Source organism: Thalassophryne amazonica, chromosome 9, assembly GCF_902500255.1.
Source record: "Thalassophryne amazonica chromosome 9, fThaAma1.1, whole genome shotgun sequence".
In the NCBI taxonomy this organism is placed as follows: domain Eukaryota; kingdom Metazoa; phylum Chordata; class Actinopteri; order Batrachoidiformes; family Batrachoididae; genus Thalassophryne; species Thalassophryne amazonica.
The window spans coordinates 88,148,145-88,175,351 of NC_047111.1; the positions used below are offsets into that span (position 1 = coordinate 88,148,145).

General features: G+C 39.9%; 1 protein-coding gene across 1 annotated transcript in view; it reads right to left on the minus strand.

Annotated features, from left to right (window-relative positions):
- The window catches only part of mpzl2b (myelin protein zero-like 2b), a 37,402-nt gene extending 10,506 nt beyond the window's left edge, over positions 1–26,896 (minus strand). Inside the window, exons 1-4 of the mRNA XM_034178697.1 lie at positions 26,666–26,896; positions 15,929–16,098; positions 6,294–6,504; positions 1,757–1,925 (exon numbers count right to left, since the gene is read on the minus strand). Of these exons, the coding sequence (XP_034034588.1) occupies positions 1,757–1,925; positions 6,294–6,504; positions 15,929–16,098; positions 26,666–26,732 (617 nt within the window). The 5' untranslated portion in view covers positions 26,733–26,896. The remainder of the gene's footprint in view (positions 1–1,756; positions 1,926–6,293; positions 6,505–15,928; positions 16,099–26,665) is intronic.
- Between the last annotated feature and the right edge of the window lie 311 nt (positions 26,897–27,207).

Here is a 27,207-nt window from a genome sequence, read left to right on the forward strand (position 1 = left end):
CTATTGTTTAGTCACTAGCCTATAGCAGTCTGCCTCTCGGTAGGAGGGGTCTGGTTAGGTTTAAAACTCCAGCTTTTGTGGCTTCTGTTTATTCTTCTCTACTAGAGTCAAGACAGAAGTCAGACTACCAGAGCAAGAATTTTAGCTGAGGAAGCTTCTGCGATTTGAAGCTAAACGTCCTCGCGTCAAGCAACTCAGTGCAGTCGAAGATTCAAGCTTCTCTATTACCTTTGATGAGGAAAAGTCAAGGTCAAATACATGTGCTAGTTGGGTGCCAAACTGGATTAAATATAGTGGAAGGGTTGTGCTTTAGTCAAGGATACAGTGCTTTAATTCTCGACAGAAATGTATTGAATAGCCCTTCTAGTTCTCATTGGAGGACTTTACATAGCAGCTGCATCATCAGCGTTTCAACACATACCTCATATGCAACATGTGCAGTAGTTGGCAGGTCTGTCACTGGCAAAACAGAGAAAGAAACTTTGAAGAACACAATACCCACAATCCTCAGTTTGAACCAGAAGCAGATGTTTTCCCCCTTCCAGAGTATGACAGAGAACTGATGTACTGCTTCCCTTTGTGGAGAAATGATGACATGGTTCATACACTAAACAAAAATATAAATGCAATACTTTTGGTTTTTGTTCACATTTTTCATAAGCTGAACTCAAAGATCTAAAACATTTTCTATACACAAAGTCTAATCAGCATCCTGATATGCCACAGCTGTGAGGTGGGATCAATTATCTTGGCAAAGGAGAAGTGCTCACTAACACAGACTTAGACAGATTTGTGAACAATATTTGAGAGAAATAGGTCTTTTTGTTTATATAGAAAATAGATCTTTGAGTTCAGCTCATAAAAACATGAGCAAAAAGCAAAAGTGTTGCGTTAATATTTTTGTTCAGTGTAAATAGTTCTCCACCAAAACCAGTTCATAGTTCTCTGGATTTAACTTTTTCACCTGGATAAAGCAGAATATTTTCCATTGATATACAGGAAAACAGCACTGGATTGTTATTGCACATGATTTTCACACGAAAGTGTAAGAACTGCCTCATCAAAAAAAAAAAAAAAAAAAAAAAAAAAAAAAAAAAAAAAAAAAGCACAACAACCTTACACCACTTGTTACCACCAAAAACTCAAAACATAAATGCACAACAGCAGAGAGGGAGGGCAGGGAAAGGAAAAAAACAAACAAACAAACAAAAAAACAAAAAAAAACCTCAATTCACCGCAGCAAATTTCTGTTTTAAAAGCTCTTATTCTATTTGTTGAAGCTGTTTTAATGATCAAAACAAAATCTTGTCAAATATATGACCAAATAATTGTAATTTTTTTAAATAAGTATGCTCACTTGAGAATTTCATGACTGAAGCAGATAAAATATTTTTTTTTCAAAATAAAACTAAAGACTCACGGTTGTGAATTGAGGTTAATGAACAAGCATTTACAAGAACACAGTATGTGTTTTTTTTTTTAATTCCCTCATTTATATACCCTATTAAAGTCCTAAAAAGGTGAGCAAGTTGAAATCACTGGGCACTTGTGGTTTTAAAAAAAAAAGTTATTACAATAAATGAAATTGTGGTACATTTCAAAGACAATACAGCTGACTGAATGAGATATCATGGTAGAAAGTCCCCTTTGTTATTTGTGTTTTCCAACAGAGAGGAGCCAAATAGCCAAACAAACTTCCCCATGAGTCCACAGAAGAAGAAGAGGAGGAGAGGCCCTCTGGCCTTTTGGACCTCACCACACAGTTGGGTCTTTCCATTCCCACTCCTGCGGGTGCATGTCAAACTCAGCAGGCACACACCTTTTCCTCATACGCCGCACCACGACAATGACTGCCAGAATGATCAAAATGGCAACACAGGCACTTCCCACTGCTATTGCCAGAATGCTGATCTCAGACAGAGAAACTGCAAGCAAAGTGACATTCAAACAGAGTGATCAAGAGTGTTTGAAATGAATGACGCCTGTTGGAATACCAGGTTAGTGTTGCAGCAAAGAACAGAATTAACACATGGAATAATTTATCAACATTCAAGCCTCTTTCACACAGGGCCCACTTCGAGTTGCATCGTGCAGCATCATGACGATGCCACGTGGATGCAACCTAGTACCAAGAAGATGTAGCTCAACGCCAGAACACCGTGACAGATGCAAAAGACGAAGCGAATCGGACGCCAAAAATTAAATATGTTTAATTTTTTTCTCCGTCAAGCACAGGACGCAGAAAGGAAGTGGTTTCAATGCAAATCAGGACAAAGCAACGGTACTCAATATGACTGGAAGCCACACCCTCACAATACGATGTTACCCAACGCCAATTTATGATTCTAGCTGTGTTCCATTGTTCCCGAAGTATAACTCACGCAGGATTGTTTTTAGACAGTCTACACAATGCAGTAAAACTACACAAAGAGCACAGAAAAAAAAAAAAAGCTCAGCCTGGCTGCAGGCAGTTCCTCGCTCTCCCTCAAACTCTCTCACAATTGTGTTAATAAAGGACAAGTCCTGCTCAAAGACAGGACATGTCCACATGAAGTGAACTCCAGACATCTCCACATTTACTCACGGACGGTTCGTTTGCATGCACGCGGTCAAAGGAAGAAAGATAAACTACAACAGAAATCAAAGCGCAGTCCTGCACAAGAACAAATAAACTAGAAGAGAAACCAGAGTGCACAATCTGACTGCAGCCTGACTGCCTGCAGATCCTACTCTGCGTCCTCACCTCCTCTCTACCCTCCTGCTGCGCGCACCTGACGCAGACATTCCTGTGTTGTCATGACACTACATGAAGCAACTCGAAGCAGGCCCGGTGTGAAAGGGTCTTCAGAGTGCAGACCTCTGCCAGACACCAAACTCCCTATAGCGCCAGGTGATAAATATGCAATAACCATTTCCTGTGCTGATCTCCTTTATCACGCACTGACGCATGTAAGAAAATGTATTGTGGACAATGAGTGTCTCCCAAAACACAAACCTTTCCCAAAGTATGGAAATATAGTAATGTGATTTTAAAAAATATAAAACTGTACACACGCATATTTACTCACCACAAAATGGCTTCTAATCCAAGCAAAACTAGAGTTTCACTTTCTGAGTAAACCTGCTAACAAATCAATAAAATAAATAAAATTACGCAATGCTAAAATACCCTCAGCCATATGAGCATTGTCTTCTTTATAATTTGCAGCTGTTAATAGGCATCCCACTGCAATATTATATATATATATATATATATATATATATATATATATATACACACACACACACAGTTATTTTAAGAACCTATTGTCTTATATATAATTTGTGCATGTTTAATCAAGCCCCTCTATTTTTTCATGTGATAATTTCAGGATCACAATGGAAATAAGCGTTTATGCTTTGTGTTATCCGTGTAATCATTGATGTATTCACTGCTGTATGTTTATATTGATGTTGCAGAATAAACTCACTCATTCACAAACAATATTTTATTTACGTTTTAATGGCGTCTGCAGGAGGGCATGCATGTGCACATACAAGAGCTCTTGACAAGAATGGAAGTTAGTTTTGAGTTAGCAGAAGTTAGCATGCACACTGAGGTCTTCAAGATGTCTTGTAAATCACTCCAGCGGTGTTATCAGGCTCCAAAAACAGCGTTTTCAATTTTAGAAGTGTTTATTTCTCGCTAGCTTTTACATAATATATGAGAAACATGTTATACTTGCACATAAAGCAGTTTCAGAGCGCCAGAAAGAGACCAGGAAGTGACGTCACGATGCCGCTCTACTCTGGCTGTTATCCTGACAGTGGTGGTCACAGTTCCGCTATTCTGTTAACCATCAAAGTTAATGTTTTCATTATCGGATTAGCTTTTCAGATAACTAATAATACATCATCGGACCAATATCTTCCAATATGTTTTGGGCCGATAATTTTTAGACAACTAACATACTTTTGCAGTCGTGGTGAACAAAGCTTAACAGTTAAAAATATTTATTAACTCTAAAATCAGTTGAATGTTTTAAATCTGTTAAATGTTTTGTACTAGATGTGGAGTTCTAACCTCTGCAACCAGAGGAGAGCTGGTTCCGGGGGGGGGGGGGGGGGAATCGCTCTATCCTCTGCAGGCAACAGAGAACTAGTCACAAAAAATAAAAAAAACTATTTCTTTTGACCCCATACTGATACGCTGGCAATATCACCCAAGTCATCCAGAGGCATACAGTTTTAACTTGGGGTTAAAATTTTAACCAAACTAATTTTGGACAAGTTATTAAAATTAATGTCACGTCTGCAGTTTTATAAAGTGAAAATATCCGATATATATGTTTTAAAGTAATGCACTAATTTTGAAGGTTTTAGTGTGGACATGCTGTCTCCACGAAGCGCATTATGGGTAATCTCAGTACATTCACGACAGAAGAAATGCATTTGAGACGCTCTGATCAGGCCCCACACGGACAATAGCATTAAACTCTTTGTATATTGTGCCTAAAACTCTCATGAATATATTCTCTGGGTTTATAGATGTTATTGTTTGTTTTATGTAAAAATGCCAGAAGAAGCCCAGGTTGCTTCTCCATTATTTTCATTTGGAATCATTGTAACCGATTCCTGTTTGTGCTTTAGAATCCTGCTTATGTCAAACACTGTCTGTCGTCTTTGTTCCTGAGTAATATATAAGATGTCTGAAATTCAGTTTATGTTTATTAAATTCCACACATCTTAAACATAGCAGACACAGATTATTCGGAATTTTGTTTTAGCAAGTTTTCACGGTCTCTAGTGCCATCTAATGTTCAGTAATGTTCATGGCAGTATTTGCCCTAAGTACGAGTGTCTGGGTGGGCACCAGTAGATGGCAGTGTTCTATTTATTTTGACACCAGTTAGATCAGACGGTTGTCTAATTACAACTTGGCAATGTTTTGCAAATGCCTTATTTTTTTGTTTTTTTTTTTACAAATAAAAAAAATGGCATATTTTACAAAAGCACATATGTAAACACCAACACACACCTCACATTAATGTGTTGATTTTTACATAGAATGAATGAGTCAACCAATCAGTGTTAGCGGAGGCACATTTTACCCATAATCCCTTTGGCATCTGTCTGCGTTTGTTACAAAACTTAGTGCATTATTTAAAATTAAAAGATATGTTATATTTTAACTTTGTACAAATGACAGAATTGACATTAATGGGATTATTTTATCTGTATTAATTTTATTTATGAATCAAAACCATAAGTCAGCACTGCTTTATTTTCCAAGACCTCTGCCTCATGGCGACGCTGCTATTGAGTAAAGAGTTGAGCTTCGCTACTCCTCTCAACTGCTTCACTACTGCAAGCTATGTAGTAAACAGGAGCTTCCAGCAGTGGGCAGGACACACAAAGACAGAAGTGCTGACTCAGCGTTTGGGTCTGTGGTCGCCTTTGATGCTGTCAGAAGCGATCTTGGTGTTAAAACTCAAAACCAGCTTATTAGTTGCAAGTGTACCGGAGACAATACTAGAAGTTAGCTGTGGCTTCCAATAAATTTTTGGGTAGTTTATCGGTTTAGCTTTATAAAAGATAACGTGTTAGTTAGCTGATTATCTGTTATCGAAGCTAACGTTTTGGTTATCTGTGCCCACCACTGCTTCCCGACCCCTCAAAATAAATAAATAAATAAATAAAAATTGCATGATTCATAGCATACAAATATCAAACAGAATGTGACTTTTTAATAGGTCAAGGTCAGTGTTTATGCTGAGCACAGACAGACAGATGAATGGACAGACAGACACAAAGCCTTTGTAATACCCGATAGCCATATTTGGTAATAATTAAAAATCACGTCAGTGAAAACCATAACCGTGTGTGTGTGTTTTTTTTTTTTTTTCTACAATCGGTGAAAGACAAAATTTGAAACTTTCATCAGATGATTCTCAAAAATAAAATATTAGAGAGGCTCTTACAAATTATTTTTTATATAAATACAGAACTTTTCAGATAAATGATAAGCAGAATATCTTGTAGGGTTACGCCTCAGTACATGATTCCACAAAGACAACAAATGGGTGATAACTGATAATCAATCAATAAGGAACTGATCACCAAGATGTTCTTGTACAAAACAGGGGATATTTAACCCAAATTATTTCAGGATGGGTTTTTTGTAGTAAAGGTACATATTGATTTTGATATTTAAAAGATTTTCATTATTAAAAACAATGCATGAAGTAGACATTTTATTTTTCCACAACCTTGTAGTAAGTATGCTTTAAAATACAATACTAAGGCAGTCTAACCTTTGTTGACAACTGTCAGGGTGGTCTCTCCATTTATTCCATGTACATCAGGCCTGTTGCGAACCTGGCAGATGTAGGTGCCATTAAAGGTTGGGAGCACCTCACACAGGGTGATGGATGCATCTCCTTTCATAATATCACCTGACCACATTGCATGCCCTTTAAAAAGCCCAGACAGTGGAAGAAACGGCTCCTCCTGGTAGAAAAACACCTGACACACACACACACACACACACACACACACACACACACTTCAATGAAAAAAGCAGACAGCATAGAAACCGAGTGATTTGCATGCATGAATAAAAATATACAGAAGCATTCCCTGTAAAGGTGAAACCCAAAATTTCACCAACATCTCATACTTGACCTAAATCTGCAATATGGACCAAAAGAAAGAAAGAAAAAAAATAAAAATAAATTTAAGTTTACAACATTCTAATCCTGTGTAAAGTGGCTACTGGTTTAAAAAAAAAACAAAAAAACAAATCCAGCAAGGTTGCACAGAAAAACACCCCCACCAAATTAAAATGGCATAAAATGCTGTGTAAATAAATAAATAAAAAAAGTAATTGCCAAAAACCAAAATGAAACAACTCACCAGTCCCTCACAGCACTGATACATACTACTCACCACCACCCCGACCCCAACTTAATTCAAGTCAGCCATTGGGGATTTTTTTGGAAGATGACTTTTACACATACACAAAGCATGGTTCTATGGGACTGGAATTTAAGACTCAAATGGCAAACATAATACCTCCTTTTATGCTTTTTTGCCAGTTCAAAATGGATTTTTAGCATACCCAGATTGTATCTAGCCTGACTTTTATGGGAGTCTAAACAGCAAAAAAAAAAAAAAAAACAGGAGAGTGTTTCAATCGGAATGTCTTGGCTGCTCAAATAGGATTTGAGCGACAGAATTTTCGAAGAAAACAGTCAAAAACAGAGCATAGAGGAATAATAAAACATGGACAGACGAGGAAATAAAAGTGCCGTTCACTCTTGGGGGGGGGGGGGGGGGGGGGGGTTGTCAGGAGAAATTAGAAGGTAGACAGCCCCCCGACATTAATGCTTATAAATCACTCCAGAGGTCTTATCAGGTTACAAAAATGGCATTTACAGTTTTAGAAGTGTTTATTTCTCGCTAGCTTTTACATAATATATGAGAAACATGTTATATTTACACAGAAATGCAACAGTTCGGAGCAAATTCCGCAATGTTGAATTAGCAGCCAGAGCCTGACCAGCCAGTGACGTCATGGTGTCTCTCCACTCTGATTGGCTGTCACCCCACCCCCCCCCCCCCAAAAAATACAGATTTGTATGAGTCATAGTGTACAAATAGGAAACAGAATGAGACCTTTTGACATCTTAAAATAAGTCAAGATTAGCCATTGTTGAAGCTGTCCAAGGTCTGTGTCCCAAGAATGTTCCATGTGAATTTGAAGACCCTGGCAGTAAAAGACATGCTGACCACGGACAGATGGGCGCAAGCCTTCGCAATACTCAATGGCCATATTTTGATGGCCTTGGGTAAAAAGCAAATAAAAAAGGATCAACTGGTTAATTTGTGGCGAACTCAATTCCAAATGCAACTTTATCTTGCCTATGACACGTTACCATAGACACGTCTGCTCGGCCCCTCACGTCAGCGCGACCTAGCAAGTACAGTGAAGCTAGCTCCCACAGAGAAAAACATGATGCCCACTACATGGACAAATCCAAATATACAACAGAACAGGAAAGCAAAAGCAAAATTTAAAATAAATAAATAAAAATAGATAAAATGTGTGGCTGTGGATGGTGCCAAAGCATGATGCTGTTAATGCAAATTCCTGTTGGCTAAATCAAAATGTTTTAAAATTTTTGGAAACACCTGTGTTACGAACATTGTTCCGGAGTCCACATGAAAAGGAAGGCATCAAAATATGAGCTGAAATATACTGGGATAATAGAACTATATTTAAATAAAGATAGAAGGTGTGGCTGGGGATAGTGCCAAAACTTTTCATCTGTACTGCACATTTGTACGGCTGCAGCTATCGATTATTTCAGTAATAGAGTATTCTATCGATTAATCAAGTAATCGGATAAAAAAACCGTACTTTTGCATTTATAAACATCAATAGTTTAGGGCTCTCCCAATGTTGCTGTGTCAAAGTCTTGACATTTTGCTGAAATGGCGATGGGATGTGGCTTTCTGTTTTGTAAAAATTTAAGCATTTTTAGGTTGTTTTTTTTGTTTGTTTTTTTTGTTTTTTAATAAAAGGTTGGTGGACTGGGTCCCTGCATGGTTTTTTTTTAATCCCTCTTTCTCTGTGATTCAGCAGACATATTTCAGCTGGAGGATGAACATGCAGCCTCCGTCAGTTTTTTAAATATTATTATTTTATTTAAGTTACCGTGTTTGTGAAGTGCTGTGTGTTGCCCAAAAAAGCGAAAATTAAAAAGCGAAACACTCAGTGCGAGTCTGAGCAAAACACAGAACAAACAGTAGACTTCTGCTGTTTGTCAGTGTAGCCGGGGACGGAGCTGTGACTCGCTTGGTCTGAGAGCTTCTCACACCGGGCAGAGAGACAGCAGTCGGCCGCCGGGCAAATAGTCACTCCCCACGTAGAGCGGACCGTGTGTTTTTTAAAAATAGACAAACACACTGCTTCTCTTTAAATGCGCAGTCTATTTCAGATAATCAGCATGGACTGTCTGTGTGTCGCATTAGCAAGCGGTAGCTATCGTTGCTAATTTGATTAGCTGTTATGCTCTAGTTTTCGTGGGTTTTTTTCAGGGGACATTGCAGCACCACACACACAGGCCTGGCATACGTACTACAACGTTAAACAAAGCTTCACAGCACAGAATTTGCCTCGAACATTTTTTGTAATCGAATTATTCGAGTTACTCGAGTAATCGTTTCAGCCCTACACATTTGTGACTGTTTACTAGAAACACTGTTTCAAGTAAACAGTGGTGCCATCTTGGGGCCAAAATAGTGTTCGCTGTTAATTTATCTGCATGTAAATCCAGCTATTTTATGTACTTATTCAGTGAAAATGCCGGTGTTGCAGACCGAACGGTCCCCCCACCCTCCCCTATATATCTGTCTGGCCTGTCTTCATTGCATATGCATCATCTGGGACCACAGCAGCTCGTCTCGGATTATTAACCATCAGATGACAAGGTAAAACCTCTTAAATCCTTTTAAAGTCAATTTTAAGCAGAAATTAGGCCCTTTTAAGCAGAAATGAGGCGATAATTGTCGAGTCACTACTGACACTTTGAAATAATGGAGGCGCAGTGAAGGCAGCACTAGCAGCTTGTCTGGCTGCGGTGCTCTGATCGCTTCCCCCATCTTTTATTATGAAATAATTCTGAATTTATGTGGAAATTATTGTTGCCGAAAAGCTTCAGATATCTGTCGCTGAGAGATGACGACTGGAGTGCAGTTTGAAGCAGAAACGAGGTGATAATCAGTGAACTGCGGCTGATGCACAGAAATGATGCATGCGCAGTGAAGGGCGGACCATTTTTTGGGGGGGGGGCCCCCCCCCCCCCGCCGCACCGGGTTGCTGTGCATTTGGAGGCACAAATAAATGCAACAAGGCCTTCAACATGTGCAGATTCCCTTCGGATCCAAAAAGAAGAAAAGTTTGGAAAAATAAAGTCAGCCATGTGGGATAGAAGCAACTTCATCGTCAAACCTTTGCGAGGTAAATTTATTGTTCAGTCCCATGTACAGTAAAACTCACCTAAACCAGATATTCGCAGTTACTGGACAAAAAAGTCCCAATGTTTTTGCATTGTTTTCCATGTAATAAACACCGTATAGAATGGATTTTGTATAGTGGATTTTTCACGCACACCGGATAAAAAGTCCAGTCCGATCGCGATTCATTTCCATTAAAAACCCCCTTGCATGTGGGATCGGAGTGATCTCCCTGATTAAAAGCCGACTGTTTATTTTTTTCAAGCCATGCTCTGACTGACCCACAGCCTGATGTGCACCTGCTAAATTAGACACAGCAAAAGGCTGTGATTCGACACTTTTCTGCTCTCACCCACTTTTCTCTCAGAAAAGGCTGCACATTTATAACACGGAGTCTGTAAAAACTGGAAATTGTTCATCTTGTCTTTGATATGGAGGTGATGATTGTAGAAAGAAAAGCATGTTGAGGGTCAAATTAGTCCATAATAAAGCATAATCCAGAGACGGAGAACTTTAAAACTGTCATGCACGTCATTGCATGCTATAGAGTTACAGAGCTGCAGAAGCATAAATCAGGCTTTAAGTTAATTAAATTAAAAAAAAAAAAATCATAAATTGTAAAGTCATATGAATTTGATAGCTAAACTATTTTTATATTTATTTTGATAGCACCTGTACCTGGATATGTTGCTGTATGTGGTTAAATGATTTTTAAAGATCAAATCAATTTTATTTATATAGCACAAAATCACAACAACAGTTGCCCCAAGGCGCTTTATATTGCAAGGTAAAAGCCATACAATAATCACAGAAAAACCCCAACGGTCAAAACGACCCCCTATGAGCAAGCACTTGGCGACAGTGGGAAGGAAAAACTCCCTTTAACAGGAAGAAACCTCCAGCAGCAGAACCAGGCTCAGGGAGGGGCAGTCTTCTGCTGGGACTGGTTGGGGCTGAGGGGAGATAATCAGGAAAAAGACATGCTGTGGAAGAGAGCAGAGATCAATCACTAATGATTAAATGCAGAGTGGTGCATACAGAGCAAAAAGAGAAAGAAACACTCAGTGCATCATGGGAACCCCCCAGCAGTCTAAGTCTATAGCAGCATAACTAAGGGATGGTTCAGGGTCACCTGATCCAGCCCTAACTATAAGCTTTAGCAAAAAGGAAAGTTTTAAGCCTAATCTTAGAAGTAGAGAGGGTGTCTGTCTCCCTGATCCGAATTGGGAGCTGGTTCCACAGGAGAGGAGCCTGAAAGCTGAAGGCTCTGCCTCCCATTCTACTCTTACAAACCCAAGGAACTACAAGTAAGCCTGCAGTCTGAGAGCGAAGCGCTCTATTGGGGTGATATGGTACTAAGAGGTCCCTAAGATAAGATGGAACCTGATTATTCAAAACCTTATAAGTAAGAAGAAGAATTTTAAATTCTATTCTAGAATTAACAGGAAGCCAATGAAGAGAGGCCAATATGGGTGAAATATGCTCTCTCCTTCTAGTCCCCGTCAGTACTCTAGCTGCAGCATTTTGAATTAACTGAAGGCTTTTCAGGGAACTTTTAGGACAACCTGATAATAACGAATTACAATAGTCCAGCCTAGAGGAAATAAATGCATGAATTAGTTTTCAGCATCACTCTGAGACAAGACCTTTCTAATTTTAGAGATATTGCGCAAATGTAAAAAAGCAGTCCTACATATTTGCTTAATATGCGCATTGAAGGACATATCCTGATCAAAAATGACTCCAAGATTTCTCACAGTATTACTAGAGGTCAGGGTAATGCCATCCAGAGTAAGGATCTGGTTAGACACCATGTTTCTAAGATTTGTGGGGCCAAGTACAATAACTTCAGTTTTATCTGAATTTAAAAGCAGGAAATTAGAGGTCATCCATGTCTTTGTCTATAAGACATTCCTGCAGTTTAACTAACTGGTGTGTGTCCTCTGGTTTCATGGACAGATAATGCTGGGTATCATCTGCGTAACAATGAAAATTTAAGCAATGCTTTCTAATAATACTGCCTAAGGGAAACATGTATAAAGTGAATAAAATTGGTCCTAGCACAGAACCTTGTGGAACTCCATAATTAACCTTAGTCTGTGAAGAAGATTCCCCATTTACATGAACAAATTGTAATCTATTAGATAAATATGATTCAAATCACTGCAGCACAGTGCCTTTAATACCTATGGCATGCTCTAATCTCTGTAATAAAATTTTATGGTCAACAGTATCAAAAGCAGCACTGAGGTCTAACAGAACAAGCACAGAGATGAGTCCACTGTCTGAGGCCATAAGAAGATCATTTGTAACCTTCACTAATGCTGTTTCTGTACAATGATGAATTCTGAAACCTGACTGAAACTCTTCAAATAGACCATTCCTCTGCAGATGATCAGTTAGCTGTTTTACAACTACCCTTTCAAGAATTTTTGAGAGAAAAGGAAGGTTGGAGATTGGCCTATAATTAGCTAAGATAGCTGGGTCAAGTGATGGCTTTTTAAGTAATGGTTTAATTACTGCCACCTTAAAAGCCTGTGGTACATAGCCAACTAATAAAGATAGATTGATCATATTTAAGATCAAAGCATTAATTAATGGTAGGGCTTCCTTGAGCAGCCTGGTAGGAATGGGGTCTAATAGACATGTTGATGGTTTGGAGGAAGTGACTAATGAAAATAACTCAGACAGAACAATCGGAGAGAAAGAGTCTAACCAAATACCAGCATTACTGAAAGCAGCCAAAGATAACGATATGTCTTTGGGATGGTTATGAGTAATTTTTTCTCTAATAGTTAAAATTTTATTAACAAAGAAAGTCATGAAGTCATTACTAGTTAAAGTTAAAGGAATACTCGGCTCAATAGAGCTCTGACTCTGTCAGCCTGGCTACAGTGCTGAAAAGAAACCTGGGGTTGTTCTTATTTTCTTCAATTAGTGACGAGTAGTAAGATGTCCTAGCTTTATGGAGGGCTTTTTTTATAGAGCAACAGACTCTTTTTCCAGGCTAAGTGAAGATCTTCTAAATTAGTGAGACACCATTTCCTCTCCAACTTACGGGTTATCTGCTTTAAGCTGCGAGTTTTAGAGTTATACCACGGAGTCAGGCACTTCTGATTTAAGGCTCTCTTTTTCAGAGGAGCTACAGCATCCAAGGTTGTGCTCAATGAGAATGTAAAACTATTGACGAGATAATCTATCTCACTCACAGAGTTTAGGTAGCTACTCTGCACTGTGTTGGTATATGGCATTGGACAACATAAAGAAGGAATCATATCCTTAAACCTAGTTACAGCGCTTTCCGAAAGACATCTACTGTAATGAAACTTATTCCCCACTGCTGGGTAGTCCATTAAAGTAAATGTTATTAAGAAATGATCAGACAGAAGGGGGTTTTCAGGGAATACTGTTAAGTCTTCAATTTCCATACCATAAGTCAAAACTAGATCTAAAGTATGATTGAAGTGGTGGGTGGACTCATTTACATTTTGAGCAAAGCCAATTGAGTCTAATAATAGATTAAACGCAGTGTTGAGGCTGTCATTCTCAGCATCTATGTGGATGTTAAAATAGCCCACTATAATTATCTTATCTGAGCTAAGCACTAAGTCAGACAAAAGGTCTGAAAATTCACAGAGAAACTCACAGTAACGACCAGGTGGACAATAGATAACAACAAATAAAACTGGTTTTTGGGACTTCTAATTTGGATGGACAAGACTAAGAGTCAAGCTTTCAAATGAATTAAAGCTCTGTCTGGGTTTTTGATTAATTAATAAGCTGGAGTGGAAGATTGCTGCTAATCCTCCCCCTCGGCCTGTGCTACGAGCATTCTGACAGTTAGTGTGACTCGGGGATGTTGACTCATTTAAACTAACATATTCATCCTGTTGTAACCAGGTTTCTGTAAGGCAGAATAAATCAATATGTTGATAAATTATTATATAATTTACTAACAGGGACTTAGAAGAGAGAGACCTAATGTTTAATAGACCACATTTAACTGTTTTAGTCTGTGGTGCAGTTGAAGGTGCTATATTATTTTTTCTTTTTGAATTTTTATGCTTAAATAGATTTTTACTGGTTGGTGGTGGTCTGGGAGCAGGCACCGTCTCTACGGGGATGGGGTATTGGGGGGATGGCAGGGGGAGAGAAGCTGCAGAGAGGTGCGTAAGACTACAACTCTGCTTCCTGGTCCCAACCCTGGGTAGTCACGGTTTGGAGGGTTTAATAAAATTGGCCAGATTTCTTGAAGTGAGAGCTGCTCCATCCAAAGTGGGATGGATGCCGTCTCTCCTAACAAGACCAGGTTTTCCCCAGAAGCTTTGCCAATTATCTATGAAGCCCACCTCATTTTTTGGACACCACTCAGACAGCCAGCAATTCAAGGAGAACATGCGGCTAAACATGTCACTCCCGGTCCGACTGGGGAGGGGCCCAGAGAAAACTACAGAGTCCGACATTGTTTTTGCAAAGTTACACACCAATTCAATATTAATTTTAGTGACCTCCGATTGGCATAACCGGGTGTCATTACTGCCGACGTGAATTACAATCTTACCGAATTTACGCTTAGCCATAGCCAGCAGTTTCAAATTTCCTTCAATGTCGCCTACCCTGGCCCCCGGAAGACATTTAACTATGGTTGCTGGTGTCGCTAACTTCACATTTCTCAAAACAGAGTCACCAATAACCAGAGTTTGTTCCTCGGCGGGTGTGTCGCCAAGTGGGGAAAAACAGTTAGAAATGTGAATGGGTTGGTGATGTACAGGGGGCTTGTGTTTAGGGCTACGCTTCCTCCTCACAGTCAACCAGCCAGCCTGCTTTCCCGGCTGCTCGGGATCCGCTGGGAGGCAGCTAACGGCGGATAAGCTACCTTGGTCCGCACCGACTACAGGGGCCTGGCTAGCTGTAGGATTTTCCAAGGTGCGGAGCCGAGTCTCCAATTTGCCCAGCCTGGCCTCCAAAGCTACGAATAAGCTACACTTATTACAAGTACCATTACTGCTAAAGGAGGCTGAAGAATAACTAAACATTTCACACCCAGAGCGGAGAAGTGCAGGAGAGACAGAAGAAGCCACCATGCTAAACCGGCTAAGAGCTAGTAGCTGCGCTAAGCTAGCGGATTCCTAAAAACACACAAAGTGAATAATATGTAAATAATTTAGAGGTGAATTCAGCAGAGGGAGTGCTTTAGTTAAGGCACGTGAAGATTACACTGTGAAACAAATCGTTATCTAGATCAATCTAACTACGCAGATTAAACAGCTAACAAATACAGCAAAACACCGCTGTGCTCCGGAACAGGAAGTGATGCAATATCGCAGTGAGAGCCAACCACCAGTAGATGCCAAAATTGTTGTCCAAAATGTTGAAAACATTAAAGGTTCATTCAGTTGTTCAGCACAATTGGACCAAAAATGGCGCCATGTTCTCAGTTGACACTATCTCAATTAATGGACCCTATTGTACAGGAGTGTACACAGGGATTTAACAGTAAATTCTTAACTCACTGAATAAATATGATTAACCAGAGTCTTTAAGAAAGCTAAAACAGTATCATAATATTATCCCTTTCCATTACTTGTTCTTCCAGAACATCTCCGATTCCAAGTTCTCAGCTTACAGTTGTTTCTTGCCAGGACAGTCTATACTCATAGTTAATTCTGAATCCTTTGAGAAACCTGTATTAAACAATAATCAGGAGTCTGGATGAAAAAGAACATGTGATGTACCGAGAACACTGGCACCCATTGGATAGTTCAGGATTGTCCATTCATATTAAATTATGAATTTCATATTTAAAGGGTACGGTCAGTACACGGTCTGTATGTGCACTAGCATATATGTCTGGATTTAGTGAAAAAGTATTTGTATTTAATATGATTAAAACACTTAAGATTTTTTATAAAATTCACTCTTCACTCACCGACTCCTCAGGCCCTCCATTAAGTGGACGAAAGCTCCAAGATACCGTCACAGTTTCCTGTGACAGTGGATGACTGGAACTGAAGGTGCACTCCAGTTTCACATTTGTCCCATTGACTGCCTGGACCTCATTCTGTGTGGAAATATCAATTCCACTGACATGTCGCACCCCTATAAGAAAGAAAGAAAGAAAGAAAAAAACAAAAAAAAAACAAAAAAACAAATCACCTCCTAAACATGTAACCTTCTACATACAGATTTTTAATCACTACCACACTGACAGACACTTAAGTTGTATCTCAAACTGTATGGTTAACACTTTTTATTAAATTAATCACTCAGTTTACAAGCAATTCATTAAATCATTTCAAAGTGTTCACCCTAAACAGCACTCACTGGCATCACTTGTTCCATTAAAGGACTTCCATCACAACAATACCACCAACAGAATAAGATAAATAAACCAATCATAGTGATTCTCACATAGGTCATCATACATCATTACCACACTACTTGCATTGTTGCCATTCTGTAGAATTAATTCAGTTATCACTGTATATATTAACATGGGCACATCATTGTGGAAAAATGTCATATTGTACGTCAAATATGTGGTGTTGTAACATGCAGAAATTAAACAATTAGTTGTTCATAAGAAACAATAAACAATAAAATACTTTGAAAAACAATCAGTTTACTTGTTCCAGCTTCACAAATGTGAGCATATTTTAAACTGGGCTGCTTTTGCAATACATTATTTTGACCCATTTTAAACTTTTAACACCAAAGATGGACTGATTTAAACTGGTTTTAAACATTGTTTATAATTATTTGAAGGTACTTATTTAGCTACAATACCCTTTTCCCCAAAATTCTGACAAATGTATTTCAACAACTTGTATAACTCTTTACAAACTGTGAACTACTGCAACCATGTTTGGTGCTGATTACTTTTTAGAAACTGCACTCGAAGTGGTTAAAGGCTTTCTGCTCATTACAGATGCACATCAGTCATGATGACACACGTTTCTTGAGGCATTTTGTGAATGTAGACATGAGCTCCAACCTCAAAACGTGCTCTTGTGACACAAACCAAATGTACCCTCTCTTCTTCTGTGGTATTTAATGGCAGCCTGCATCCTTATTGTTGCATTGCTGCCACCTTGCATCAGTCCAATATAGCAGTACTAAATCCTCTCAAGTCCAGTGTCTTAAGCATTTAAAACGCCAACACTTCCCCCTCTCACTTTAACTTAATCCTTATTTAACCAGGTTAGTCCCATTGAGATCAAGACCTCTTTTACAAGGGAGACCTGGACAACGACAACGTTTCCAATTCACCTAACCTGCTCAACTTATATCTAAAATACTTGAAACAAAACTTCTTTCAGGCCTAATATCAATCAATCAATCAATTTTTTTTTTTATATAGCGCCAAATCACAACAAACAGTTGCCCCAAGGCGCTTTATATTGTAAGGCAAGGCCATACAATAATGATGTAAAACCCCAACGGTCAAAACGACCCCCTGTGAGCAAGCACTTGGCTACAGTGGGAAGGAAAAACTCCCTTTTAACAGGAAGAAACCTCCAGCAGAACCAGGCTCAGGGAGGGGCAGTCTTCTGCTGGGACTGGTTGGGGCTGAGGGAGAGAACCAGGAAAAAGACATGCTGTGGAGGGGAGCAGAGATCGATCACTAATGATTAAATGCAGAGTGGTGCATACAGAGCAAAAAGAGAAAGAAACAGTGCATCATGGGAACCCCCCAGCAGTCTACGTCTATAGCAGCATAACTAAGGGATGGTTCAGGGTCACCTGATCCAGCCCTAACTATAAGCTTTAGCAAAAGGAAAGTTTTAAGCCTAATCTTAAAAGTAGAGAGGGTGTCTGTCTCCCTGATCTGAATTGGGAGCTGGTTCCACAGGAGAGGAGCCTGAAAGCTGAAGGCTCTGCCTCCCATTCTACTCTTACAAACCCTAGGAACTACAAGTAAGCCTGCAGTCTGAGAGCGAAGTGCTCTATTGGGGTGATATGGTACTACGAGGTCCCTAAGATAAGATGGGACCTGATTATTCAAAACCTTATAAGTAAGAAGAAGAATTTTAAATTCTATTCTAGAATTAACAGGAAGCCAATGAAGAGAGGCCAATATGGGTGAGATATGCTCTCTCCTTCTAGTCCCCGTCAGCACTCTAGCTGCAGCATTTTGAATTAACTGAAGGCTTTTTAGGGAACTTTAGGACAACCTGATAATAATGAATTACAATAGTCCAGCCTAGAGGAAATAAATGCATGAATTAGTTTTTCAGCATCACTCTGAGACAAGACCTTTCTGATTTTAGAGATATTGCGTAAATGCAAAAAAGCAGTCCTACATATTTGTTTAATATGCGCTTTGAATGACATATCCTGATCAAAAATGACTCCAAGATTTCTCACAGTATTACTAGAGGTCAGGGTAATGCCATCCAGAGTAAGGATCTGGTTAGACACCATGTTTCTAAGATTTGTGGGGCCAAGAACAATAACTTCAGTTTTATCTGAGTTTAAAAGCAGGAAATTAGAGGTCATCCATGTCTTTATGTCTGTAAGACAATCCTGCAGTTTAGCTAATTGGTGTGTGTCCTCTGGCTTCATGGATAGATAAAGCTGGGTATCATCTGCGTAACAATGAAAATTTAAGCAATACCGTCTAATAATACTGCCTAAGGGAAGCATATATAAAGTGAATAAAATTGGTCCTAGCACAGAACCTTGTGGAACTCCATAATTAACTTTAGTCTGTGAAGAAGATTCCCCTTAATATGACAATAAGTTTTAATTTTTTTGGTGATCTTTTTGTGTCATCTTTAAAATTAATCTAGAATATGCCAATGCCACATAAATGGACTCCCTTTTCTTTCTTTAAAGAAGCAGCTAAGTTATGCCACCAAAGTCTGCCAATAAAAATATTTATTTTAAGAGGAGTTGAATTGGTTGTTCATTAAACTGACTTATTTTCTCTGTCAGGTATAACTTAAATTAAGATTAAGTAAATGAATGAAATTAAGACTTTTTTATCTGAATACTCAATACATCGCCAGAATAGATGATAGAATACTCGATTACTAAAATAATCGATAGCTGCAGCCCTAAACCAGTATAACATTAACATTATGAAACTTGAATGGCTCACTTTTTGAACAGTTATTGGGATAAACATGAAGACATACCGATTAGTTGGAGTTGGGATATGAAAAGAGGCAAAGGCTTTAAAAACATTAAAAAAAATAAATAAATAAAAACCCTGCAGCTGATGCAGGGCAATTTACTTTGTTCAGCAGAGTATGGGATCCTTAAGGGCCTTTCAGACCGCATTCTTTATATGCTTCAGGCAACGCCTCCCAATGCATCGTGACGTCACATCGGATGCATCAAGGGAGCAGAGATTTTCACTCGGATTTTTCTGCCGAGAAAGCTGAGCAATCGTCATGTTGGATTTGCGTCGACAAAACCATGAAAAAGCTTAAAAAAAAAAAAAAAACAGCAGTAGTCTTCACCGGGTTTGCACACACTGTAGTTGGTATTTTGGCCCATTCCTCCATGCAGATCTCATCTAGAGCAGTGATGTTTTGGGGCTGTCGCTGGACAACATGGACTTTCAACTCCCTCAACAAATTTTCTATGGGGTTGAGGTCTGGAGACTGTCTTGGCCACTCCAGGACCTTGAAATGCTTTTTATGGAGCCACTCCTTCCTTGTCCGAGCGGTGTGTCTGGGATCACTGTCATGCTGTAAGACCCAGCCATGTTGCATCTTCAATGCTCTCACTGATGGAAGGAGGTTTTGGCTTAAAATCTCACGATGCATGGCCACGTTCATTCTTCCCTTAACACGGATCAATCGTCCTGTCCCCTTTGCAGAAAAAGAGCCCCAAAGCATGATGTTTCCACCCCCATGCTTCACAGTAGGTATGGTGTTCTTGGTATGCAACTCAACATTCTTCTTCCTCCAAACACGATGAGTTGAGTTTTTACCAAAATGTTTTATTTTGGTTTCATCTGACCACATGATATTCTCCCAATCCGCTTCTGGATCATCCATATGCTCTCTGGCAAACTTCAGATGGGCCTGGACATGCCTGGCACTACAGGATTTGAGTCCCTCTCTGCGTAGTGTGTAGCCTTTGTTACTTTGGTCCCAGCTCTCTGCAGGTCGTTCATCAGGTCCCTCCGTGTAGTTCTGGGATTTTTGTTCACCGTTTTCATGATCATTTTGACCCCAAGGATGACATCTTATGTGGAGCCCCAGATCGAAGGAGATTATCAATGGTCTTGTATGTCTTCCATTTTCTTACAATTGCTCCCACAGTTGATTTATTCACACCAACCTGCTTGACTATTGTAGACTCACTCTTCCCAGCCTGGTGCACATCTACAATTTTCCTCCTGGTGTCCTTCGACAGCTCTTTGATGTTGGCCATAGTTGAGTTTGGAGTCTGACTGTTTGAGGCTGTGAATAGGTGTCTTTTATACAGATACGAGTTCAAACAGATGCCAGTAATACAGGTAACAGGTGGAGGACAGAAGAGCTTCTCAAAGAAGAAGTTACAGGTCTGTGAGAGCCAGAAATCTTGCTTGTTTGTGGGTGACCAAATACTTATTTTCCACCATAATTTACAAATACATTTTTTAAAAATCCTACAATGTGATTTCCTGGATTTTTTTTTCTCATTTATCTCTTATTGTTGAAGTGTACCTATGTTGAAAATGATAGATCTCTCTCATCTTTCTAAGTAGCAGAACTTGCACAATCAGGGGCTGACTAAATACTTTTTTACCCCACTGTAAGCAAAGGTCTTGTGTTTGTTTAAACAAATCAATACGAAAAAAGTAATTTAGTTATGGCAGTTTAAGATACCTGCTCAAATGTCCATCCATTATGTCAACAACTGTTTTTGGATCATTTTATGGCTTTTATGAAAAAAAAAAAATTAAGTTTAGTAAATACTTTCTCCTTCTATTAATGCCCTTATACAATTGAAAAATATGAAAACTAGTTATTTTGTAAATAATACACAGGAGTGCAAGCCTAATTCCTCTGTCACACATAGCTGGAATTACGCAGCATGGCGTCAGAATTATAAATCGCGCACATCCGAAAAGTGTTGGATTTCAGTTCCAAAACATTCTGACAGCCATCTGCAAGAGTCCACACATTTGATCAAAATCTGTCAGTGATGCGGAGTGTGATGTACATGTTCAAAACCCTGAGGGTGCTGTTGAGATGGGACACTTATCCAAGGGCAATCCATGTGCAATCTCAGGATCACCTGACTGCAATTTACATATTCTGATGGCGGCAAAACAGGATCTGAAACAATTTCGGTGCATATGAGGAAACCTCGAGATGGATCTGGCACAGTAAAGCCTGCCGGTATGACCTGTACGTACCACATATAATAATGCCCCCCCCAAGAGCGTGAAGGAACTGTTGAACTGTATGTGGCACGCTTCGTCATGATAATAATTATGAATTATCATCACGTACAGTGAATGTGAACAGCGGCTATCAAACCGGAAGCACCGTGCGCTACTGTGCACATGCCATCGCAAATCTGAACAGGCTGTTATATCCACAATAGACCGTACACTAGATATTACTCCATTCCTTCCCATGGACGAATTAAATAATGTGAATATTGTCTCCATCATATCTGTATATAACACGAGCAGCTGCCCCTCTCCGTGGTGTGCAGTAACATGTCTTTGCACGCGTCAGGCTCGGAGCTGAACAGATCTCATGCTGTAATAAATGATCAACTTCTAACTCTGTAGGAGAGGAGATGAGATGAGATTTATTGTCATTGTCATTACACGAGTGCAACAACAATGAAATTACGTTACACTCAAACTATGGCATGGAACTGTTGTGCCAGGCTGTGATAGCATTAGTACACATGAATCTCACCTCCAACAGCGATCCAGGAGTGTTTCGCAGCGTGGACATGGACCCAAAACCAGCAGCTTGTGATTAAAATCCTATCTCACCTCCAACAGCGATCCAGGAGTGTTTCGCAGCGTGGACATGGACCCAAAACCAGCAGCTTGTGATTAAAATCCTATCACCCAAAATAAAAAATAATTCCCATGTGATAATCCAACCACTGCGGTGTCCAGAGTTGCATTGTGCTCCTCAAGTGAGCAAAAAAAAAAAAAAAAAGAAATTAAAGTTTGCTGGAATTGCTCCATCTGACACAGGGGGCAGCATGGCCCAATGCCAGCAAACTTTGAGCAAAGCTGTCCAGTGGCACTAAGCACGAGCACACGCTTGCTTGCATGTGCGGAACACAGCGCCTCAGTCCTGTGTTTGCCATCCAGACATTTGGACATCGGGCAGTCTGCAGTGCCTTTTATGGCCGTCTGACTGCAGTCTGTGTCATGAAAACTGTTGTCTACGTGTGCTTTGGATGCCATCGTGCAGGTGTGGACGAGGTACTCCGGATGTGTTCTGACCCGGCTGACCACGCCTCTTTTCCTCCAGACTGCGTCGGATTGTAGCAATATTTGCCGTGTCGGGCAGGATTCCTCCACACTCTCGCTATGTGTGACGTCTAAGCCTGTATATCCCGTCGATGGGGAATTTCACTTTTTATTTGTGAGATACTGACAAGCCAAAATGAGGCGGGTGGTAGGGGGTTAATGTACGTGTCTGTCCATTACGTCAACACAAATGTGCAAATTGACTTCTGGCTGATATTCAAGTATTTGTTTTGTTAAAATTTTAGTAGTACTCACATATTTTATGAGACATTTGGATCATACTTATGAACGATTAGTTAGAAAAGCAGAGTCGGTGACACTATGCCTACTTTTTTGTTTAAAGGAGACCTGCATTGAAATAAATGTGGTCAGACTTCAGAAAAGAAATAGCCGATATGTATTTATAAGACCCTTGTGAATACAGTAAAGTAAATCTGTAATCCCAAATTTGTAATTCAGCGGAGAAATATTCATTTAAAAATGACAAATTTGCAGCTAACATTTATCCCTCTGTGAAAACAGTTTGTACATCCGGCTCATTTCCATGACGTCGGTGACAAGACGACGCGTTCCCGCCTTCAGTCCGATCCCGCATTGAAATTGATTTTGTCTCTTAGTAATGTTACCGTTATACACATCCTGGTTTCAACATCCAAAAGTAAGCTGCAATGAATGTGAGATACAGCTCTGCTTGCTCAGATCCGGGGATCAGATCAGCGGCGGCATCGACAGCGGGCGACATTATTCCTCGACGCCTCGCTCTCACTGCCCCCGACACGCTTACCGAGTGCATGCGCTCATTAAATTCCGCCGCAGCACTCACACCCCCGTGTCTGCTGTGCACCCAGCACCACCTCTCTGTCTACTGAATGGAGTTGCAGCCAACTTGGCACAAGTCCAGAGACTATGCTCGCCATTTTAATGCAGTGCGCGCGGTGACACCTGTTGCTCACAAGGACAGAATTCTTGCTGCAAAATCCTTGGTAATCGGAGCCGCAGAGCTCCGTGGCCGCTGAGAGAGGTTTATATATTTTTAATGACTTGAATTCTTTGCGTGTCTTGCCTCCATACCCCGCAATGGTACACCGGAGGTGAAAGACAGTAGATTTTCAATGCGACACCACTCAATCAAACGGGCGTATGAAAAAGTCCACAAAAATAATTTTCAAGCACAAATAGAAGAAATGTGTACTCACCAAGCGTACCGCAAGACAATATGAAGTTTTAAAAAGTAGATCCTTCCGTATAAGTCAAGAAAAAGGTGCAGATGCAAACTGATGTAAATCCACAAATTACAGTTGGCGCGCACAATGCATGCTGGGAGAGGGTCTTGTCCCTGACGTCTCAGCAGCATCCATGATGAGAGGGACAATTTGCAGAGGGCTAAATGTTAGCTGTAAATTTGTCACTTTCAAATGAAGATTTCTCCGTTGAATGACAGATCTGGGCTTGCAGATTTACTTTACTACATTCAGAAGGATCTTATGTGTAAATAAAAGTCATTTTTTGGTCCAAAAATCTGAATGCATTTATTTCAATGCAGGTCTACTTTAATATGCCAACAAAAGTGGCTTGGAGGGAAAAATGTATAAATAAAACTATTTTTAAAGAACTTTGATACAATGATACATGCATACACTAAATCCAATTAATTAAAAATTGCTTTTTTGTAAAACCAAGTTAATTTAGTTAAAAGAAAGACACATCTTTGATAACAATAATAATTGGATTTATTTTTACCTTTAAAAGTACTAAAAAAAAATTTGACAAAAAAAAATTGATTTATATAACCAAATACGTTTTAAAGTGGTATTTCATGTATATAACTGATATTTGCAGGCCACTGAAGCAGATTATTCATTACATCTGACTCAGAAGAAGCCAGACCTCTTGCACTATTGGCTAAGAAAGAGAAGCGTTTTAATATTTGTTTTGATTTATAAAATGTATATACACTCAACAAAAATATAAATGCAACACTTTTGGTTTTGCTCCCATTTTGTATGAGATGAACTCAAAGATCTAAAACTTTTTCCAGATACACAATATCACCATTTCCCTAAAATATTGTTCACAAACCAGTCTAAATCTGTGATAGTGAGCACTTCTCCTTTGCTGAGATAATCCATCCCACCTCACAGGTGTGTCATATCAAGATGCTGATTAGACACCATGATTAGTGCACAGGTGTGCCTTAGACTGCCCACAATAAAGGCCACTCTGAAAGGTGCAGTTTTATCACACAGCATAATGCCACAGATGTCGCAAGATTTGAGGGAGCGTGCAATTGGCATGCTGACAGCAGGAATGTCAACCAGAGCTGTTGCTCGTGTATTGAATGTTCATTTCTCTACCATAAGCCGTCTCCAAAGGCGTTTCAGAGAATTTGGCAGTACATCCAACCAGCCTCACAACCGCAGACCATGTGTAACCATACCAGACCAGGACCTCCACATCCAGCATGTTCACCTCCAAGATCGTCTGAGACCAGCCACTCGGACAATTGCTGAAACAATCAGTTTGCATAACCAAAGAATTTCTGCACAAACTGTCAGAAACCGTCTCAGGGAAGCTCATCTGCATGCTCGTCATCCTCATCGGGGTCTCGACCTGACTCCAGTTCATCGTCGTAACCGACTTGAGTGGGCAAATGCTCACATTCGCTGGCGTTTGGCACGTTGGAGAGGTGTTCTCTTCATGGATGAATCCCGGTTCACACTGTTCAGGGCAGATGGCAGACAGCATGTGTGGCGTCGTGTGGGTGAGCGGTTTTCTGATGTCACTGTTGTGGATCGAGTGGCCCATGGTGGCGGTGGGGTAATGGTACGGGCAGGCGTCTGTTATGGATGAAGAACACAGGTGCATTTTATTGATGGCATTTTGAATGCACAGAGATACCGTGATGAGATCCTGAGGCCCATTGTTGTGCCATCCAAGAACATCACCTCATGTTGCAGCAGGATAATGCACGGCCCCATGTTGCAAGGATCTGTACACAATTCTTGGAAGCTGAAAATGTCCCAGTTCTTGCATGGCCAGCATACTCACCGGACATGTCACCCATTGAGCATGTTTGGGATGCTCTGGACCGGCGTATACGATAGCGTGTACCAGTTCCTGCCAATATCCAGCAACTTCGCACAGCCATTGAAGAGGAGTGGACCAACATTCCACAGGCCACAATTGACAACCTGATCAACTCGATGCGAAGGAGATGTGTTGCACTGCATGAGGCAAATGGTGGTCACACCAGATACTGACTGGTATCCCCCCAATAAAACAAAACTGCACCTTTCAGAGTGGCCTTTTATTGTGGACAGTCTAAGGCACACCTGTGCACTAATCATGGTGTCTAATCAGCATCTTGATATGGCACACCTGTGAGGTAGGATGGATTATCTCAGCAAAGGAGAAGTGCTCACTATCACAGATTTAGACTGGTTTGTGAACAATATTTGAGGGAAATGGTGATATTGTGTATGTGGAAAAAGTTTTAGATCTTTGAGTTCATCTCATACAAAATGGGAGCAAAACCAAAAGTGTTGCGTTTATATTTTTGTTGAGTGTATTTCTGAGATCTACAGAACACCAGCTTTTACGTGATATATTACACTTGTGTCTATTGTCATTTTAATTTTTAAGTCCTGAGGGGCCACATTTTGGGGCATTCACCATGCTTTCACCCCAGCGAAAACCTCATTTTCATCTGTAGGAAACTCACAACAGCTGTGGCGTGCTTTATTAAAACAAGAAATGATAAAGTGTAAAAACCACTAAGTGCAATACACTGTTACTGCATGTGTTTATCAAACATAAAATAGTCAGGCACTGAATCCTGAATTGAACTATCAAAGCAAGATTTGAACAACTGAGTGACTGCACAACTCCCTAATTTTGCTTTACTCTTCAAAATATTTAATATTATTATTATGTCAGTCAATCAAGTCATTAAACCATTTTTAAAATGTGTAACACAAAGTACAAACAACCTCAGTCATATGTAACAAATCATACACAGCAGGTGAGTGCAGGCCTTCATTTTCAGACACTAAGCTAACTCTAACAATACCATAAAAACTTTGTATTACCGTGCACAAGTAATAAAATATGACCAGTGGTACACAATGTGTACCCTAAGTGACACTTTAAGGAGTACATAGAATACTAGTGCAGTATTTTCGGGAGTATTTCTCTTTTCAGTAAGCTGTGAAAACTCACCTGGTACTATGAATCCTCCCAGGAGAAAGACGAGCAGCGGCCATATCCCGCTCACGGAACAACACATTTATGCTGCTGTTTGGAGAAAAATCCCTTCATGTAAGCTTATCGACGGGAGTCACGAACGCAAAACTCACAGTAAAGTGAGTGCGAAAAGAGTGAGTAAGTTTATCCGGTATGTCACCCTCCTCACACACCTTTACAGCCAGTCGATGGGCGGCGCTGCTGTTCTCGCACAACCTGTTTCTCCACCTACACAACTGTCACTCAGCAGAAATCAAAGTTCTGACTCTTTTTTTTTTTTTTTTGTATTTCTGTTTGACTCAACCGCTGGACTGTTGTTGTGGCCCAAAGACGTCGGGACTGACAGCGCTTTTGTGCCTGAGAAAGAATCTAATCTTAAGAAAATTTAACTTTGAATCTGTTTTATTTATCCCGTTATGTAAGCTCTTTATTTTAATGCCTTGCTTTGTTTGCACACCTTGAGCCATTGTTCTGTGTGTTCTATGTTGTATTTTTTTATTAGCCTGTATTGTTTATAT